Source organism: Hippoglossus stenolepis, chromosome 16 (assembly GCF_022539355.2).
Source record: "Hippoglossus stenolepis isolate QCI-W04-F060 chromosome 16, HSTE1.2, whole genome shotgun sequence".
NCBI lineage: Eukaryota > Metazoa > Chordata > Actinopteri > Pleuronectiformes > Pleuronectidae > Hippoglossus > Hippoglossus stenolepis.
The window spans coordinates 22433684-22455274 of record NC_061498.1 but is presented as its reverse complement, the minus strand read 5'-3'; the positions used below and the strand labels follow the sequence as shown (position 1 = coordinate 22455274).

Below are 21591 nucleotides of genomic sequence, written 5' to 3'. Positions count from 1 at the left end.
CTGTTTCCTGAATCCGCAGTCAACAACATTCTAAAATAAGCATCCAGGCATGTGATCCGACTAAACCAAAGTGGGACAAGAGCTAGGCAGAACATCTCACTATTCCATCGAACTGACATTATATATGTACAAATGAGATCCATTAATGAAATGAACAGAAAATCATGTCAGTAAAACAACAGACACTTTTAAACAAGTGTGCCTTTTTTGTTTGGGGCGGGGCAGGGTCAGTCAATACAGGAAACAGTTCAGTAGGTGTGGCAGCTGTGCTCATCTGCAAACCTTGACTTTTCTACACCAACATAAAAACAGAAGGAAGCTCTGTCATCATTTGCTAAACACACCCCCACTCACAAAATGGAACACTTGTGTTACATGTGTATCAGTTCTTCATGACATGTTTTCCATGTCCCTCAAGTCAGAGTTTCCAGGCACCAACAGCTTTTACTGAAGCATGTGCAGACAGATGGATGCTTGTTATGTGCAGCATTTAGTAGTGCGCTGGCAAAATAACATTTATGTAGATTGTGTAAACATTGAACAATCCGCACAGAGATGAATGTCAGCTTCTACTATCCAACACACTGCAAATATAATCTTTTCCCCTCAAAGGTATTTGTACATTGTACGAAATTAATTTCCCAATCACTACAAGTGGATATTGTAGGCTACTGAAAGATCTGATATTTTGGTTGAAAAAGGAAATACTACATGTTGTAAATGACCAGTTTGCTGATACAGTCAATAGCAATGGCCTTGTTCACAGATGATCTCATTACAAGCTCCAAGAACAGGTGTGAACAAACCAAAGATGCATTGAGGACACATCTGAAAGACCGTCGACTCAACTGACATCCCTGAGCTTTTACAGCAGGGCTATTCAATAACAAATTCAGAGGGGTCCAGATAGTGAAAATGTCCTCAAGCAAATGTCCCGACCATCATAATATCTTATTGGTGTTTTAATTCAGTGAAATATACATTGAAATATTTATGAACGTCTGACTGTCAAATCAAAGAAAGTATCATGCAATATTTGAATAATATTCAGTCAGTTTTCACAGTGAACTGGAGGATTACTGAAGTACTAATACAAATTAAATGCTCTTTTCTCATGCCAAGTAAAACATTTATATATGTAACAGAAAGCGTTTTTCTAAAAATGTGCATCTTAAAATAAAGTGCTTGATTTTAGAAAATGTAAATTTGTTGATGCTTTTAACAATCGCCACGGTCTCTTAGCTAGAGATTTTCCAATACCACTTTTTACCCTCCCGATACTGATTCCAATACCTGGACTTAGCAAATCAGTCAATACTAAGTTTAGTGGTAGTGGTTGTTTTCTCACACACTATCTTTGTGAAATTACATTCAGAGAGACAAGGTATACAGAGACATACAGACTTGCTTGAGGAGCCACAGAAATACTCTGGTGAGGATAGTTTTCGTGTGCTCCTAGCATTTGCATACACATGGTTTTAATGTGCAATAGTTTTGAGGTCTAGTTTAACACCACAGATCTTGTTATTAGATGGCTAAAGTATGTGTTTCTGTTTTCTGGTCCTGTTGATGCAGTGCTCACAAACACAGACAAAAACACACAAGCACGCATAAAGTTGAATACACTTCTAAGTAACAACACTGTTATTTACCTACCACTAGAATCTGTTCAGCCCTAAGGGATTGTCTCATGAATAACCACACACACACAAACGCAGCTTATTAACCACTTTGCAAAGATCATCTTACCTTCATGATTCTTCTTCCAGTTTTTCCTAGAGGGCATTGGCATGGTTACAGCAGGGCAACCGATTGTAGACCAACCATTGCCTGGGCCTGTAGGGAGCTGGGTCACCGTTGCTTGTGTAGTGTCAGTGGCTGCAGGCTGAGAGAAGGAAGCGATCCTCTGTAGGATTGAGCCAACACTATCTCTGGTATCCCCTGCACAATCCTCCAAAGGCCGAGTGGCTCTTGGGCTGGAGGGGCTTGACGAGCTGTAAGGGCTAGGTAGGAAGGCAACCATCTGAACAGGTTGGGGCCCTGTGATAACCTCCAGCTTTGGGCTCTGGGTTGGCGTGAGGGGCACTCGAGAGCAACTCATCTCTGGGTTGGGAACTGAGCCCTGTAAAGGTTTTGGAGAACATGGGGAGAAAAGCAATAGGGGATTGTGCTGGGATAGGGACAGAGTGTCAGAAGTACTGTCCAGGCTGTTGAGAGAGGCTGAAGGGCTGGCTGAAGTGGGTGGAGGGCTGGTGTGGTGGGGGATGCCCCCTGTACTCCTTGGAGTAGGCTTGGGGTTCATGGATCCTGCTTGAGCCTTGGCAGGAGATGTGGAGGTGCTGCTTACCAAGCTGTCCAGATCCAAGGGAAACTTGTTGAGACGCGGTATCTCTTTGACCTTAGGCTGGGGAGACTTGAGGACCTTGGGGACCACAACAGAAGTGTCATTATGAGGATGACCATTCCAGTTGGCATTTGCATTGGCATTACTCAACCCACGAGACAACCTGCCTCCACCCACTATTCCTCCTCCTCCATCACAAATTTGGACGTCTAGGGTAGGCATGGAGCCAAGGTTCATCCCCCGAGGATGTGGACCACCCAGCATCATCCCTGACCCACGGTCCATCTCGGTGTGGAAAACACTCCCATGGGAGGAGAACTTCTTCATGCTATAGTTGCTTACCAAGTTGGCCACTCCACCTAGTTGCTGTTGTGGGGGTTGGGTTCGGTGGTACTCTCCCTGAGGTGGAGGGCTAGGATATGACCCAAGTTTGTTAAGAGGGAGGGCAACCCCACCACCCCCAGAGTACTCCAGGCTGGACGAGGAGCTGTGAAGGCTGTCGTTGTCACTGCCGGGCCCAGAAAACATGGAGTAGCTTTTGGGATTTAACTTGCTCTGGAAGGATGAGGCTCTGGCCACAGAGGAGCCATTATGGTGGACGGCGGGCTTGTTCATTGTTCCTCGGTTGAAGGACAAGCTGTTAACTACTGTACGGGACTTGAGAACAGGGCTGGGATTGGAATTCAGGCTTGTGCAGGAGTGGTGGGCTGTAGAGTCTAAGTTGTTGTTGTTGAAGGCTAATGAAGAGGACTGGCCATCTCCACTTTTCCCCTCAGTGGCTTTATTGTGGTTAAGGAAGAAATGCGAGGAAGGGTGAGAAATGGGTGAGGAGATAGGGGAAGCTGAGGAGAAGGGTGGTATGTCATCCACTTCTTCAATTTCAAAGGATCTCTTCAGTGCTGCAGGTGTGAAGAAAGAAAACACAAGTCATTAACAAGATGTCACAGTTGAACTAAAACCTGCACACATTATTGTGGATACTATCCAGTTATTGAAGCAGAAGCATTCTGTCGGACAGGGATGAGTGTAGAGATTAAACGGTGTGAAGATTTTGTATCACGATAAGAGTGACCAAAATGATCACGGTTATCAGTAATATTGCAGTAATGTTAAAAAGTGCTGATACACAAACAAACTAATTTTCAAGATTTATATTGACATATTATATATATATATATATAAATGTGTTTTCATTCTTTATTAAAGGTCGACAACTTGTTACTTTAAATGCAGACGTCAAGCCCAAATGTCAAGAATCAGAACAAAATATCTAGATTGCCGAAGAATACTAACAGCTCTCTTGCTGTAACAGCCCCCACCTGCCTGCCGCTCCTTCTGCCATGTTTTTACGAGACATAAGAAATGCTGCCCTTGTTATGTCTGCATCTTGTAGACTTGCTGACTTTGGTCGATGCTGGACAGTATCAAAGTCAAATGACTGCATTCTCCAAAATGTTTGTAACACATTCAGAATTAATGCAGCAGCTACTGCTGTGCTTCATTTAACAAATGTATTACTCCTTATAACCTCTGCCTCCACCCTTTTCTTTGCTGTATCGTTAGAGATATCATTTTTCCTCCACCAGTTTTCAAACATTTACTCCAGTGGGGAGGCAGCGTCGTCATGTGAGCTACACAAGGCACAGCATTGGCTGGCTTACTCCCCTCACCTCAGGTGATGTTGCCACAGTGTTTGCCATACATCATAAAAAAAGACCCAACTAATCAAGTATTTTTATAATCGGTTTTAACCGAATTAAATTGTTGTGGTCCTAAATAAAACCATTCTTTTTTTGCAGATTGTGAGCTAATGAGTCTGGTAATCCAATATTTAGTTCTGATATTAGAGTAGTTGTCAGGCACCTGCAACACAATGCAACGTAAACTTTGGACTAGTTTCTTTCCAAATAATAATAATAATAATAATAGAGTCCTCTCCCTCCATTATTTTAGTTGTCACCTCACCTAGTCTGGCTCTATCCATATAAGCTGGGGGCATTAGGCCTGTCTCCCTCTCCCTCTAACTTTCACAGCTTTTGGTTTTAGTTGATTTTGATGTCAACACTTGAATTTCCTTTTCATTTCTTTAAAATCATCTCAACTTATTTTCAGTTATAACTTGTGTGTGGTCTTCCCTCCTTTGTACAGCCTTGTACCAAGCTGTGACCAAAAAATGAAGGAGTTAATGGCAATAAGGAGGAGAACACAGGAGGGAGCTTTGGCGACTCCACTACATCAACAATGTTGATAAAGCATAACCATGAAGGACCCCATATTCAATGATGCACTTAGAACAACTTCTCTGGCAGAAACCCAGAACATGACTGATATGGAATTAAGCTGTGGAAATGTAAATTATTCTGTATTTCTACGACATGTAATTCAACCACACCTCAATATTTATGGTATTTAATTACACTACACTATGAATTCTCACAACACCATTTGGCTGGGACTCAACCCTGGTCAGTAATCAAGATTGAGGAATACTCCAAGATCCTACAATATAAGTTCAGACAGACTTTTGGTGCATGGCAGTCAACTCGAACCTGCCAGTTATATTACATGTTCATTTGTGCTATAAAGTTTCCATTAGAAGTGAAACAATTGGTCGATCAACAATAGAGATAAATTATTACATATCTTACTTGTTATATATGTAAATACACACACACATATGCACACACTGTATATATCTATTTACTGTTTGTTTACGTACATTAAATAAAAGGAATGCTCAGTTACATATTTAATTTTGAACACGCAGACATGGTTCATCCTAAGTTTTTACCTAGTTTTGTTCCATAAATACTTTAGCCAATTGGTCACAGCCTATTCCCTAGGCTCCAGGAAGGCTCGGTAAGGGTATGTGTGGTGTGGGGGGTTTTGTTAGCTGAGGCTACAAGTGTGAACCTGCTCTCCAAACAAAAGATAAGGAGACCTGCTATCAGGTAATTTCTGGCACACTGTCAAACACTGGGGAAATAATTACGGAGCAGTAATGTGCCCTGTGTGTTGTGTGTGTGTGTGTGTGTGTGTGTGTGTGTGTGTGTGTGTGTGTGTTTTGTCTATATTTGGCTCCACGCCCTCATTTCTCACAGTTGTGCAGACCCGAAAACCCCACCTCTTACACAATGCATTTAAAATCTGATAAAGAGAGATGCTCAGACTCAGTCTCTCTCTTACACACACATGCACGCACACGCACACACACACACACACACACACACACACACACACACACACACACACACACACAAACACACAAACACAGATACTAGTGTGCACTAGCATAGGAAGGAGGCATTGGGGTCGATAGATTATCAGCCTGGCCAATTATCAGTTTGGTTGGATCTGATTAACGATAAAACAAACTGAAAATATACTTTCACCGATTAAAATGCCATGCCTAGGTATATCTAAGTTATAGGTAGAAAAAAATAGGAGTGAAAGGTGTGGCTAAATCAGTCACTTATCTCTTATGCCATAATTCCTGCATAATGCATGTAGTAAAAGATAACATAACCATCCATTTAGAATGTTTATGCAGTTTGCCTTTGTATAATATTGGTAAAAATGTAGCTACAGATGGCTAAAATTTGGATGGTCAAAATTTATATTTAACAGAAAATCTTCTGTATGCACAGAGGCCCACAAAATGGTCTTGAAAACATTATGCTGAATCTTTTTATGAATAACTTGATCATTATCACCAGCGCAGGCAGAGATCTGTTTCCTGAACTTGAAATTCACTTTTCAAACGTGAACACACCTCCAGAGGAGTATAACAGCGGACCTTAAGGTTAAAAACATGGTGTAAATGAACCCATTTAGTGTTTTTCCTGTTGTTTTTCTACGTTTGAAGTCGTGGTCACCAGTTACTTTAACTGTATTGGCTGCAACAATGTTTACCCCTGTTTTGTGGACTCACTCACCCCTCCATCGGCTCAGTGGTGAGTAGATAATGACTGAATTAACTTTTTTTTTGGTGAACTATATGTTTATTAAATGCAGTAGCTTTAAACAACTTCATTAGACTCGGGTTTGGGACAAAAATTTTGAAAGGAATTAAGGACCTAGCTGTGAGTTACAGCCACTCCAGTGTTCATGCGTGGGGTTTATCTTATCTACAATTCAGTTGAAGCATTACTGTAGCTGCTTTCAGACATGCATTCAACTCTGCAGTTCCTCCGAGGTGCATGTGTAAATGCAAATGTCGCTGCCCAATTACTGTGGACTTTATCTGCCTGGCCCCCTAGTATAATGACTGTAGAAAGTCGAACACACCGCGTGTAAATGGGGGGGTTGATGACACTTCTAACATGCGACAGACACAAACATGAAAAAAAAGAAAGCAAACTAATATCTCCTGGTGACAAAGCGGTGACACGGCGTAGAAGGCACTGACGAAGATATCAAGAGAGTCTGTTGTGATAAGAGCTGACACCGGTGTCTGTGTGTTGTAAAGAAAATCACGTGATCTCCACAGTGGAGGTAAAACATCACTTCCTGCCTCTGTGTGCTGCACCCAGCTGCTCCACCTCTCGCCTGAATAATGTGGAGGACTTGTTGCTGTTGTAAATGTGTCTTTGCAGTGAACCTCCTGCTGCGTTGTGCATGTGTGAAAAGCAAACTGCAGATCCGGAGGTCATGTCTGAAAATGGCTTATCTTTAATTCCAGTTTCTGATATCTACGATTAAGTAGATATCAGATTAGAGTAGTCATAATTAAAGTTCATGATCTACAACACCATTCTTACCAGTTCAACAATTACCAAGCTTTGCTTGTGTTTGGACTTGTGTTTTGTATTTGGTTGTTTGCACTCTTGAGTTTCTCTGTTTCTTGTGTGTCTCTCCTGCTTAACTTCCTGTTTTTGTCTTAGTTCCTGTTCTAATTTCAAGTGCTCAGTTATCCCTTCCTCTCTTGTGTATATAGTCTTTGTGTTTCCTTTTGTCTCGGTCAGCTCATCTGTTTACACATCGTGTTTCAATTTTAGTTTCAATTATTCATTTACCTGTTAATTCTTTGCTGACTGCTTAATACCTGAGACGTAAGCCTGTTTTGTTTTGCTTCTTTTTTGCATTAAATTATCATTCAACGACCAAGCTCCTGTGCCTACATTTGGGTCCTCTCAGCGGGGCGTTTGCACATCAGGGTTATTTTTGGATATATCAGATTTGCATATGTGGCAGGGTTGGGTGACTGGACAAATATATAGTCTAGCTGCAAATTGGCTGAGTCCATTGTTGGTTGATTTATTGGGCGATTGTTTGGCCATTTGTCATTTTATTTGGCTGATATAATGGTCTGCTTTCCTCGGGAAGTAATTCAACTGTTGAACACAGATAAACAAATATATTATATTTAAATATACAAAGTCATTCATTCAGTTTTAATGCATGATCATAATGGGATGAGTTTCTGCAGCTGGAACACAACAGGATGTTGTCAGTAGGTAAAGTGAAAGAAAATGAAAAAAAACATAGTGTTATTGCAGAACTACAGAGTACGAGATTGCACAGTGACTGGGTTTGGCAAATCTACGCTCCAGTAATAGTAGGGGAGTAGCAATTCTAGTTGATAAATAAGGGTTTAATATACTTTTTTTACTGATGATGATGATGATGATGAAGATCATTGGCGGCTGGCCAATAGAGGGCACTAGGGCGCTGCCCTCGCTTGTGGAGAGTGTGTTTATTTTTTTATAAAAAAAATCTATTTGTGTGTGTAAAATTCACAATAACGTGTGTTGTATAAAATAAAAATAAATAAGTTGAGTGGAAATGTGTGGCAAACGATCAGGGCACACAGTCTATGGTTCAGGGGCGCTGGAAATGTCGCCCATAAAGCAGAGACGAGTAGCCAATAAGGGACTGTTGCAGGGGAAGATACGCGTATAGCAAAGTAAATTTGGGCAATCAACATCGTCGAAAATAATACGCAAAAGGCGATTCTGCTAGCACCTAAGCCCGGTCGCTCAGTGTTGGTGGTGGAGGACGAAATATTAAACATTTATCCGAGAAAATAAAGAAACACGAGTCTACGAGGGCGCACATGAAAATACAATGAAGCCAGCCATGTTAGGCACAACTCACATCGCTGCGCAGCTGGATGAAGGCCACAGGATCGGGGTGAGAAAACACAATGAAGAGGGGGATAAGTTGACTGTGTCAAATTCTGCGTGTATCTTCTCTGTGTACATTTTACCTCATAAGATATCCAGCAGTATATGGCACCTCCTTTTATTTTGTCTTAATAGTGATTGTTAATAGTACTGTATATGTTTCAGGAATGTGTACTTAGTAAACACTAGTAACCAGACTCAGTCTGTAGTCTAATGATGCATACTCTTCTTACTATCTGAGCACAAGGGTAACAACTAATAATAATTTACATTATTTATCAATCGGCTGATTATTATTATTTTGGTATATATTATTTTGATTTAGTTTTCTATGTTCATTTGTGCAGTATGCAGTTTACTGTTAGCTATCTCTTTTTGTTTAAAAATGACTGACATGTTTATTATTGGAATTAAATAACTACCTACTATTACACAAAGAACTGGTATCCTGCAATTTTTGTTAAATCATAGTGGGATGGTTACTGATAACTGGGTATGGCACAGTACAGCTCCACCAAGAATATTCTTTACCAGCCGCCACTGATGATGATGATGATGATGATGATGATGGGGAAAGTTAGTAGTTATTCTGAAATCTGAAATCTAAGGCCACCTTGCTTGCTAACATATAACCACAAACTGATCTATGATCCTTCTTTCTTTGGTATGTAAAAATGTAAAATAGAAGAAGCTGAAAAAAAACTAGTTCAATCAGGTATTTGACATGGTTTAAGACTGTAGCAAACCCATAAACTCCAAAAAACGAAGGACTGTCGACATCTTGAGTGATATTCCTTAAGACTTAAGCTTGGTTGGTGTTTGATCATTACTGAATTCCCTGAGTAAGTTGTTGGAATGAATAGAATGTTTACTGATAATAAGTCTAACCTTCCATACACAGCCTCATACAATCTAGGCTCCATTTTAAATATTAGCTCATGCAGAGTTGACCATTATGTGGCCACTGGGTAAAACTGGCAAATCATGAAGATGAAGGTTGATTTCAAGTTTGCTGAGGGATAAAATGTATAATTATAAAAAAGATTACATTTTTCAAAGAAAACAATTTTTCTTCAGCATCATCCCCTGGGAAAGCCCAGGGTAAATTTAAGACTTTTCTTGGAGGATTTCAAATGTTATATACCACCAACACAAAGAGAGAAAAGGCAGCAACGGTTCTTAACTTTGAAAAAAGAAGTCCATTTCTCTGTCCTCTAGTGCTCATTCCCATCATACTGCCATGTATTAACATAATTTGGATGAAGACTGCAAAGATCCTCCTTTTTTACCCCTTCCTGAACACAGCCTCTCACATATGGCTTTATTCTGGCATATGAATTCAAATTCTCACACTATAGGGAAGTATGGGTGCAGAGGGGTATAACAATGCTTGGGGACTTCTACCCAGGTCGTATTTAAGATTTTGAAATTGTATGTACAACAAATGTACAACCACAGTTAGTTTTTTTTATTTATTGTGAATGTCTTAGTTTTATATATTTAGATATTATTCCTTACCCTCAGTTTATGTTTGTCTTAAATTCAACCAACTTTTATCGGTAAAAATAGGATGACTCGGAAATAAATTGAAACAAATAAAACAATAAGATAAGATTCTTCTTAAAAAGTATTCTTTATCTAGACACATGGGGTGAAACGCACCACAAACTCAAAGGTAAGGTTCTTTTATGGGACCAAATTCTAATACTACATTCATATTGATAAGTTACACCTACTGCCCACACTCCTCAAACCTGCTCCTACAGTGAAGGGGTCTTTCCACCTCCAAAATATATGCTCTTACTTTTCACCATGGCTGTTTTTCATTCATATTCATATCTGTAACTAATCAACCACCTGCAGTGTTGACAAGCTGCCTCCTGTTTACACCTGCATACACATGACCAGTGTGTGTGAATGGTCAAGTGTGTGTGTTCAGGTGTGTTAGTATGGACAGAGATTATTTCTAACACCGAGTTAAGACACAACAACAAAAAATGCTGTTTAAAATTCATAACTTTTATAAAATATTTGTATGGATGTAGTCATTTGTACTAAAGGTTTTCCTCTTTATTGTGTTGAAAGCTAAAATGTATCAGTGGTGGAGGATCTTAACACAGTATAACTGTGTCAAACTATCATATAGTAAGAGAACCAGTATGAATTCAGAGGATGGGAGGCCTAGCCTATCTGGTGTACATACACAACGTAAGGGGATGCTGAGTCTGGGCATGTCTATGACTACCCCCCTCCCTCCTTGTTCACACACACACACAAACACACACACAGGCTCCCCACCCCCTACCCAGCACATTCCACAAGATTTTCTGACGGACAAAGCAACATGTGCACTGACACGTGTGAACATGCACAGCACATACAAACTCACAAAGACTAATAAGGGGAAAAATAAATTGCACAAAAGTTAGATCTGAACAATTCATTGAAATATTATTGAAATTGCAGTATGGCTAAGTGCAATATGAAGCATTGTGGTACTACAGAGATACCAGGCCAACAAATCACTTTCTCCAGACATAATGGAACATGCAGACCCTATCAAAAATTAACAAATCCTTATTTTATACTTTTTTCACTGAAAATGGAAAATTTCAATTTCCACAAAATGCGGCCTCATGCCTCATGTCCTATTAAAAACCAACACACACACACACACACACACACACACACACACACACACACACACACACACACACACACACACTAAAACAACTTCCACTTACTAAAAGCACATCTGGAAGACACATTCCAAGAAGCATATGCAATGAAAATAATAGACTGAAAATAACAGTGGCTGAGGATACACACACACACACACACACACACACACACACACACACACACACACACACACACACACACACACACACACACACACACACACACACACAGATAATGCTTACATCATTGGATTTCGGATGTCTGACTTGTACACTAGTTATAAATTTGGACACTAAATATGTTCCTCTGGGAGGAAAACTATCCAGACAACAAAATAGTCAAAATCAAACTTTGCAGAAACAGTGCAAAGACAGTAACTGAGAGCACAGGTAGACCAACAAATGATGAGGATAAACAACAAGAGTAGGCTACCATTGGAGTTGAGCTGAAAAGGGTATGTTCATTGCACATCAGCTCATTTCTCTAATAATCTTCTAATAATAGACCTTCCTATTATATGAACACAACATGTGCAAGTTCAGTGATGTAGCAGTCATGCACAGGTAGAAGTAGGCACTGTGGTCCAGGTAATGCGTAGATAAGTCTGTCAGCTCATTCCTGTTAGCTATTTATCCCCAGTTAAGGTAGCTGTTCACAGCCCAGGGCAAGACGGTTGTCAGTTTATTTTTGATCAATTCAGTTCATTTGAGATAATTGTTTTCAGCCCAGAACCTTTATGTTTTCCCCGTTAATGGTTTTGTCTCTGTTCTCTTATTGGTCCATGAGAACTGAGCGGTTGTTTTTGAAGGACCTGACAACTCCAGACATGTCGAGTACCAGGCAACCTGCACTGATGTCTTGCCAAACTCTTATCCATTATGGGAGAATGACTTGGCCACAAGCCACATCATTTGCAACCTTTATGTGTGTGTGTGTGTGTGCGCGTGTGTGTGTGTGTGTGTGTGTGTGTGTGTGTGTGTGTGTGTGTGTGTGTGCGTGTGTGTGTGTGTGTGTGTGCGTGTGTGTGTGTGTGTGAGAGATATCATGGGCAAACACTTGTACCTGAGCCCAAGGGAAAGTGTTTGTACAAAATGTGAGTCATGTTAACTACAACCACTATTACATTCTGTTATGTCATTCTTTTTATCTTATGATTAAAGGTGTTCACAGTTGAACAGAACACTGGGTGTCTCAGGCTGTTGTGCTCCATTGCGTTAATGCAGACTGGAATGTCAGAGGGGGACCAGAACTTATCATGAGCAAAACCGGTGTGTGTGTGTGTGTGTGTGTGTGTGTGTGTGTGTGTGTGTGTGTGTGTGTGTGTGTGTGTGTGTGTGTGTGTGTGGTCACTGGGTCAGTAAGTCATGGGACCCTCTCTGATCTTTGCAGGGTTCGTGCCCCGCTGAAGCCCAGTACCAGGATGTGGCAGGGCTGGGAGGGAGAGCTCTTATCCTGCCTGACCTTCTCTAATCTCCCATGTCATCCAAAGACCCAAACGCCCTCCTTCTCTCCCTTCCTTCAAGTGCACTCTCTCCATTGCCTTGATTTAGTCTGCTCCTGCACACACATTATGTTTGTTCTCACCATTATGAGGGATTCTGAAAATTGTCTTCACATTCTCATTAAATTTAGTATGACTTTCAGAATAAGCTATGTAGAAATGCAATGTTTTGACATGTTACTGTTAATATACAATATCACCCTTTAAAACTGTGAATTCAACATTTCATCAGTAAAGATATTTCTCATCCACAAGTGAAAAGGACCTGGGACTCTGTTGTTTTAACAAAGTGATTCATACAAAGCAAAGTAGCACAGTAAAAGTCTTCAAACAGCAAAGCAGTGGTCCCAGTCTGACAAACTGTCCATTAAGCCAACTATATACAAGCAGTAACAGAAACCAGAGAGCATAACTACTTATTCTAGAAATATCTGGTTTTGTTTGTCTGTGGCTTCCGTATCTCAAGAGCAGTTCATCCTAACGGCTTCACGCTTGTGTATTACACATATGTGTGTATATGTACACATGATACATTCAATATTTGAATGAACAGGAAAACAGTGCTCCGTAGCAGCGGCGGCTGGAAGTCATCAACGAAAATGAAGTTGATAACCACGACAACAGCACGTTCACCACAAATGGCACACCCAAGACAACAGATTCTCCAGTTCTTTGTGCAGCAGTGGTGGCTTTGGGGTTCGGAGGCCCACAGCCGGTCTTTGCTTGCCTTGGCTCACTAATGTAGGCCACTGTTACAGTTTCAGAAGGACAGCAGCTAACAGCATTACCACAGGTCAGGCAAAGAGCCCATTCAACACAGGCCAGTTTAGAATGAGCACTGCATTAGTTTATCCATTTCAAGACTCTCACTTATTGGATGTACACAGATAATTCTGATCGGCTCTTCAACGAGGAGAATTAAGCCGCTTTCAGACATGCACTGAACTATGAAAGTCCAGAAGGTCTGTATGCGTGATCAAAGAGTCCGATAGTCCACAGACTGGAACCGGGAGTTACTTTTAGTGAGCAGATCTGTTGATGAAGTTTCTAACACAAGACAGATATTAAACAATTTTTAAAAATCTAAAAGAAAACAAATATCTCAGGATGAAAATGCACTGCCATACGTAGAAGACACAGACTAAGATGTCAAGAGAGTTTTTTTGGTGATGAGGGCTGACACAGGTGTCGTTGTGTCGATGTGCTGTAAACGAAAACACATGATTGTTTCCTGCCCCCGCCTGCTGCACAACCGATAACCTGAACGCTCCGCAGATTTCTGTGCTGTGTGGAAATCTGGGCCCAATTCCCTGGACATCCTACAGTGACTACTTTACATAGGACAACTCTGTGAATCTTATCTATTAAAGGTTTTGAATGTCAGCATCATTAATGGTTCACTTTTACAATGTGAAACAAATCCTCTGCAGAGAGGCACACACAAAAATGCCCCTTTTTAGTTATGCTTCTTAAAGCATGCCTTACATATGCCTAGAGATTGTGGCACTGATTAATAGACAAGGAGATGAGACTTCCATTTCAGCATCAAGAGTCAGAGCTGCTGAAGTTCCCATGACAGTGGTTTCAATTGTTAGATACAAACAGTCACGCAAAAGCAACTACAGCAGCTTGCTGTGGCCAAAGGCTACACCAATTTGTTTAGAGGCACAAATCAAACACGTCTAAACAGAAGAACTTAAAAAGAGAATAAGAATAAAAGAAGTGGGGAAAGCTTTTGTTGTTCTGTCCCTGAAGTGTCCCAGGACATGATGGATCACACGGAGGAAGAACAATATCCGTTCATTCTGACATCCTCTCCCTCTCTCACGGAACATACTCTGAGGAAGTAAACATTTGTGTGAGTGTGTGTGTGTGTGTGTGCGTGTGTGTGTGTGTGTGTGTGTGTGTGTGTGTGCGTATGTGAGAGTGTGCGTTTCAAATGTTGTTTTGCTTAATTGACCTGGTTTCTGACTTTATTGCTACAATGCAAAATTGTACTCAATACAGTACTTTGGTCTGTTTTTTGTTTAAAAGACCATGATCTCAAATGTTTTTGGATGCTATGTGATTGGTCTGACCCTTACATTTGATTGATTCTGCATCAGTCATGAAGACCACAAGTCCACTTGCATTTTTTTGAGTATGTGCACAAACTAACCAAACTACAAAATGAACTGTGATGAAAGAGGAGGATGATGGAACCAGAAGACAGAGTGATGCCAAAGGCAAGGCAGCGTGATTCCACTGCTCCATTAGCCCTCCATAACCTGTCTCTCCCATACCTTTTGGACTTTCTTCATCCCTACACCCCAGAGCCCTGCTGCCCATCTCCCTGTCCCCACATTCAAACTTTGCACCCTGTGTGCCAGAGCCTTCAGCTGCTCTGCATCACAACTCTGGAAAATACCACACCTCACACCTGCCTGCTGGATTCTACTGGACAGCTCAAATCTATCTATCTATCTATCTATCTATCTATCTATCTATCTATCTATCTATCTATCTATCTATCTATCTATATCATACTATAGGAGGGAAGACATTATGTCAGTAACAAAGTTGAGTGTTTAGAAATGAATAGTATCTTGTTTATTAAACCAAAATATCTACATTTAAGAAAAAGACCTGATATTAACAACCGCCTGAAGGGATCTGATCACAAGAATAGGTCATGAATGTGTTTCCTGTGACCACTTTGGATCAGATCTCTCTTCTCTGCTCTATATGCAAATACAAAAATCAGTTCTGTTCACAAAGACCAAATAATGTTGTGTGTACGTGTGTGTGTGTGTGTGTGTGTGTGTGTGTCTGTATAAGGAATAGCATTCAAGAGAGAGAGAGCAGAACCAGAATGGGCTTAACCAATCAATCTGTACTACAAAACTAAATTTCACAAATTGAAAAAGCTAGAAAAGAAACATGCCATTCTAAGTTAATACTGTGGTGCTGACCACAAATATGGCAAACGTGTAAAAGTACTTTCAGTGCATTATGAAACTGTAGTGGGTCAGAGGATGTGAGCTTGGTTCTTTTGTGTGGCCCAGGACACATTTGCGTTCACATAGCTGAAAGAATGTGGCTACATGTGGTCTGAGTGATCAGATCTCCAATGTGTCCACTTGTGATCAGATCTCTTAGAACAGGTCTGAACGGGGTCTAATATACTGCAGATGCCCCACCCCGAACTTAAACATTGCTTAAAGTGAATGGTCTAAATTGACTTTAAATATACTAGTATAATATATACTTTAGTGAGATGTAATATAGTTATATGAGTTATAATAATTTTTAATACAGTTGGTTCCAATAGTCTGAGAATTTGGGTCCTCACTGTATTTTGATGTTTTTATGTACTTAAATCAAGTCAATGCAAGTAGCGTCTCAGTTTGACAGACATATCTAAGAGAGACAAATAGTCTTCAGAGCAGACATACAAAATGGCAGAATTAACTGCTTCTAAACACACACTCACACACAACATTGACTAACACTCATTTCCTGGAGACTTACTCTAACATTAACTTTAAGTATACTACTTGCCTAACTCTAACCTTACCCGAACCTTTGGGAATGTCTTCACCTTAAACTGCAATGACTTGGGGACTTGAAAAAAAGTCCCTATTCTGTGACTGTGTAAACAGATTTAGGCCCCCACAACATTAGTAATACCTGGACCACACACACACACACACACACACACACACACACACACACACACACACACACACACACACACACACACACACACCCAGTCTGTATTCACGGAAATCTTTTCAAGGGTATGCTTACACTGTGTTATTAGTTCTTCTTTCTTAGCTGTCTAGGCTGTTTAACATCCGACTCCAGTTATTATAATGTAAGTCTCACTCAAATACAAACACCAAACATTCTAAGGTGATGCAAATGCTTTCTTGCATATACAAGGATGCTTGGATAGCAGGCCTATTGCGAAGACAAAATGTGGTAAACCGTTCAGAGTTCCACATTTTAGATACTGTGCTGCTTCAATGCAAATGCAGTACATTAGTGGTGTGCCGGGACTTTTACAGATTCGCAAGTGAAGAACAATGACACCTTCACCCCAAACCACCATCGCAATGTGTGATTCAGCTATTTCTAAGTGCCGGAACACAGCATACTTGCTACTGCTACAGAAGTAGGCTACCAGCAAGTCTCTTAAAGGGAACAAATAATGACAACTTCCCTTTACAGTGTTTTCTAACATCTATTTGGGTCTCTTTGGTACCAAAGAAAAATGCAAATATCACAGCACCTCAGTGTTTTTAGGGGCTGCGTATGTCGGAAAATTTGTGAATCAGTGAGCTGTTCAGATTTAGAGTCTCAGCCTACATAGGTGTTGGGGAGCTTGCAATCACTTGCTCACATCACACACAAAAGAAGCCAAAGTATTTCCTCTGTTTAAAGCAGATGATCCAAAATATTTGATTAATTATAGACCTATATCTATTTTACAATGTTTTTTTCATCTAAATACCAATTCAATTCTTTATAGACATCAATATGGTTTTCTGAAAGACCAGTATGGCTTTACTTCACCTGATTAACATAGTTACCTCTGCACTTGAAAATAATAAATTAACTTGTATTATTTTTCCAAAGCTTTTGATACGGTCAACCATCATATTTTACTGGAAAAGCTATCTAAATGTGTTTTTCGTGGTGTTAGGCTTACATGGTTAAATAATTATGTTTCAAACAGAAACATTTTTTTTGTGTTAAGGTTCGTTATTCCAGCAAAGCCAAACTACTTTGTGGGGTTCCTCTGGGATCCATTCTTGGAACGTTACTATTTCTTATTTACATTACCGATTTGTGCCTCAAATACCCTTTCCCCAATAATGTTTGCAAATGACACAAACTTCAATCCACCGATTAAGAATGTGAATTTTGGTTTGACTGCCTTCGTGTCATGGATCAGATTAATAAATATCAGTTGAGTCAGGAACACTTCGTCATGATAACCATTTACTGCACAAAGGGGAATACAGTTATGCTTGGTGTGGATGGCTCCATTCGTTGGATGTTCCCTGGATTACCCACGCAGCATGCTAAGATAAAACAGGGAACGCATGCAGAAAAAAATCAAAAAAGTGCGCGTAGCAGGCAAGACACATTTGTTCAAGTTGAATACCATTTACCACGACCATGTTTGGACTCTGTGCAAAAAGGTGGAGGCTGGGGTGGTGGAGGCAAGTTGCCGGCAGCAGAGCATGAGTGGCAGCGTAGCTGAGCAGGGATCAGTGAGGGGGAGGCCATATTTAAATGGAACGCTTTGTTGAGAGAATGTGCTGTGATTGGTGAGTGACTGACGAGCACCCATAAATCAGTAGCTGACAGCTTATGACAGCTGAGCACATAACTCTGTGTCCTGCATGAACTAACACAATACTAAATTTATTAAATATTTTAAAAAAATCTAACTTTATCATTTTATCAAAAAAACATACTCCAGAGAGTATGTTTTTTTTAAATTTCTAAAATTTCAATTGAGTCAGTTGAGATGCCCCAAGTTTCAAGTACAAGATTTCTGGGAACTATTGTTCATGAAACTTTGAGTGAACAGAAAAATAAATAAATCTATTGGTATAATAAGGAGGGTCATCTCTCAAGTCACCTTGTCACATCAATCAATCAATCAAATTTTATTTGTATAGCCCATATTCACAAATCACAATTTGTCTCATAGGGCTTTAACAAGGTGTGACATCCTCTGCCCTTAACCCTCAACAAGAGTAAGGAAAAACTACTAAAAAGGGTAAAAAGAAGGTAGAAACCTCAGAGAGATCCACATGTGAGGGATCCCTCTCCCAGGACGGACAGAAGTGTAATAGATGCCACGTGTAATGGAGAACATCAGAAAGATAAGTATTTACAGCATTGATTAGAATAAACAGTTTGTAGCATAATGGAAGGTAAATGAATTGAGGAGTTATTGTCAGTAATGGTCGAGTATCTGAGTATCATCAAACTGTCTTCTTATTCTTCATTATAGCCTAAGTTATCCCTATCTATCATATTGTAATTTAGTGTGTGCAAGTACTTCTCCTTCTGCCCTACACAAAACGGTGGTCCTACAGAAACGTTTAGTGAGGATAGCAATCAGATCAGAGTCACACACCTCATCTGCTTCTCTATTTCAAAATTGTCAGATTCTTACTATTTATGATATACTATTTAAGATCCACTAAACTGATGGTAATATTCCTGGGCAATTCAAGATTTACTTCAGACCAAATTCACAGATCCAAGTCAATCCTCAGATCTTCATCCTCCCAGATGTCCTTACTAGCAATTTTCAATTACATTTAGAGGAGCTAAATTATGGAATGGCTTTTTACAGGTGGCACAGAACTGTTCTTCTATAACATGTTGTAAACACACATTCACACTCAGGCGTACATTTGAATGCATCTGCACACCTGTCCACATCACATTCTGCCTCCCCCTGCACTGAATATTAGTATTTGTCATGGGAAAATGTTTTCTGTGCTAAATAAACATTAACAAAAAGCTCTCTCTCTCAACCCACTCTCTCAATCTGCCCTTGAACATCTCCAACCGCTGGCTTATACTGTAAAGCCCCTTCACACAGGTGAAATCACTCGCTTCTCTAGCCACACTTGCTCTAATCTAGACAGGTGCAAAAATGTAAAAAATGTATATGAATAATATGAAAATCTCAGGATGAAAAAGCGGTGTCGTAGAAGACACTGATGAAGATGTCGAGAGAGCTTGTGGTAATACGTGCTGGTAACGATGTCACCATGTTATCAGCAGCCACGTTGCCCACGCCTGAAACATGTGCGGATCTGAATCCTTTTGATTTTGAATAAATATCGCAGCCAATTTTTCAGAAATTATCAAACATGTTTGATATTTGCGATTAGTAGTTTGAAAAGTATGTAGTAAGAAAGGAGCAGTGATTGTTTAAGTGAGCAGGAACCCACAATAGGCAATGACACCAAGTTGCCCTGAAGCGTCACCAACAGGATATTGCATACTTGTTTTTAGAAACAAAACATGGAAGCCTACAGTGTAAATAATACTCCTGTGTCAGTTGGACAGTAGAAATAGCAGACAAACCTGTAGAATTGATGCAACGCCATAAGTGTGTGGGGGGTGGGTTATTACGTTTTTCAGTGCAAAACATTGAACTAACAATTGCAACCAGCTGACTAAGCTGTAAGTCCACCTTGTTTCTCTCCTTAAGTCACTATTGATCACGTGAGTTGCATGCATGTACCTGGGAGCACTATGTGAGTATAATTGAACATTGTTTCATCTCTCAACAATATTTACCACGACCACATAGTGGTTCTAAAACATGTCTCTACCTTTAACATCTCCAGCATGAATATGGCACGTTAGCTTCTAATATCTTAAATACTGTAAATGCTACAGAAATTAAACTTGGCACACAGCCGGCCATTGATGAAATGCTTTACATAGTCAAAAGTTGTTGCATAAGCACCCCCCTGTGGCCAGTTATTGTTGTTTTATGTGTCTAATGCTTCAATACCTATATTTCCTTCTTGTTAATGTTAATGTGGCTTTTACTACAACAACATCCTTGCTTGAAAATCAATCACCAGACGACAGCAGCAGCAGCAGCAAACAGCTTTTTCTTCAGGAAACACTGATGTTCTACCTCTGATGGGTCTATTTTGGGCTTTAACTGGTCAAGCACTGCCTACCTTGTTTGTCCTTACAGAGACATTGGTGGAAATGTAATCTACCAGTGAATGAAGCGACTTTATACATTAACTGGTCACAAAGAATTCTTGAACCAGGATTTACCATCACCGTCAGTTCTACTAATTACTAATCCTGCAGTTCTTTTTCCCATTAATCAATTGTTTGGTCTGTGAAGTTTCCAACACATTGTCCATATCCTACGGTGACATCTTAGCTTTTACTAATTTGCAGCCCTAAACCATTCTTTCACAGAAGAAGCTGCTCTGTGGACTAATCTAGTTTTAAGACGGCAACAACAAATCAAATGTTGATTGCAGGGGTTGTTTTCTTCCGAACAATTATGGTACAACGTGTGTTTTTGCGCTCATGCCAGCAAACAAATGGTTGTTTTAGAACTTAACAAGAAAGTAAAACGTTTCAGGCTATGTTATTTAACGATCCTGTCCTGATTACGACCGCGTTGTCTCTTTGAACAGAGGTACATGAGCCCGGAGCTGCATCCCCACGTTTGCTTTCATTACGCGCCGCAGTAAAGCAATTCAATATTACAGCACATACCTTCGAAATCTGATAAAATCCCCTCGAGGTGTTCATTCACTGAAAGCTCCGACATTGTGTCTGTGGGCAGGAGGGTGCGTGGTGCCGCTGCAGATCAGGGGAGGAAACAGCAAACGGCAGAAAACTAAGATTGCCTGGGTTAGAAGAACTAATGTACAGGGACGGAGTCGACTGATCTGCGTCCCGAGTGTCTCCTCCGTGCAGTGTGCGTCCTCAGCGCAGCTGCAGCTCCACAGTGGATGTGTCGCCCAAATACCCGGGGGGGAGGGCAGGGGGTGGGGGCCAAAGGCTGGTGGGTGGAGCAGCATGCAACACCTGGAAAATATCCTCAGTCAAATTTCTCTTGTCTTTGCTTTCCTTCCTCCCCCAGGCGTGTTCTCCTCTGGCCAAAGGTCTCAGATAGACCTTTACCTGCACCCTGTTAATCCTGTCGCAGGGTTAAAAATAAATGATCATATACGCAGTCATCCTAATGTTTAGAAACTAGAGAAAAGAAAATTCAACAACTGTCCAACAGGTTTCCTCTACTTTTCCATGTGACAAAACAGACTTTAGACAAGAGAACAAAATCACTGGCTTCCAGTCAGACTCTTATACAAGTTACCCAGCACATTGATCAACCCTTCCATTTTGGAAGCAAAAGACTTCAATACAAACAATGAACG

At 40.4% G+C, this 21591-nt stretch overlaps 1 protein-coding gene across 1 annotated transcript in view; it reads right to left on the bottom strand.

The window, feature by feature from the left end:
• sept12 (septin 12) overlaps positions 1-21136 on the bottom strand; it is a 65382-nt gene extending 44246 nt beyond the window's left edge. Inside the window, exons 1-2 of the mRNA XM_035180831.2 lie at positions 20927-21136; positions 1750-3243 (exon numbers count right to left, since the gene is read on the bottom strand). Coding sequence (XP_035036722.2) covers positions 1750-3243; positions 20927-20981 — 1549 coding nt within the window. The 5' untranslated portion in view covers positions 20982-21136. The remainder of the gene's footprint in view (positions 1-1749; positions 3244-20926) is intronic.
• Positions 21137-21591: the final 455 nt, after the last annotated feature.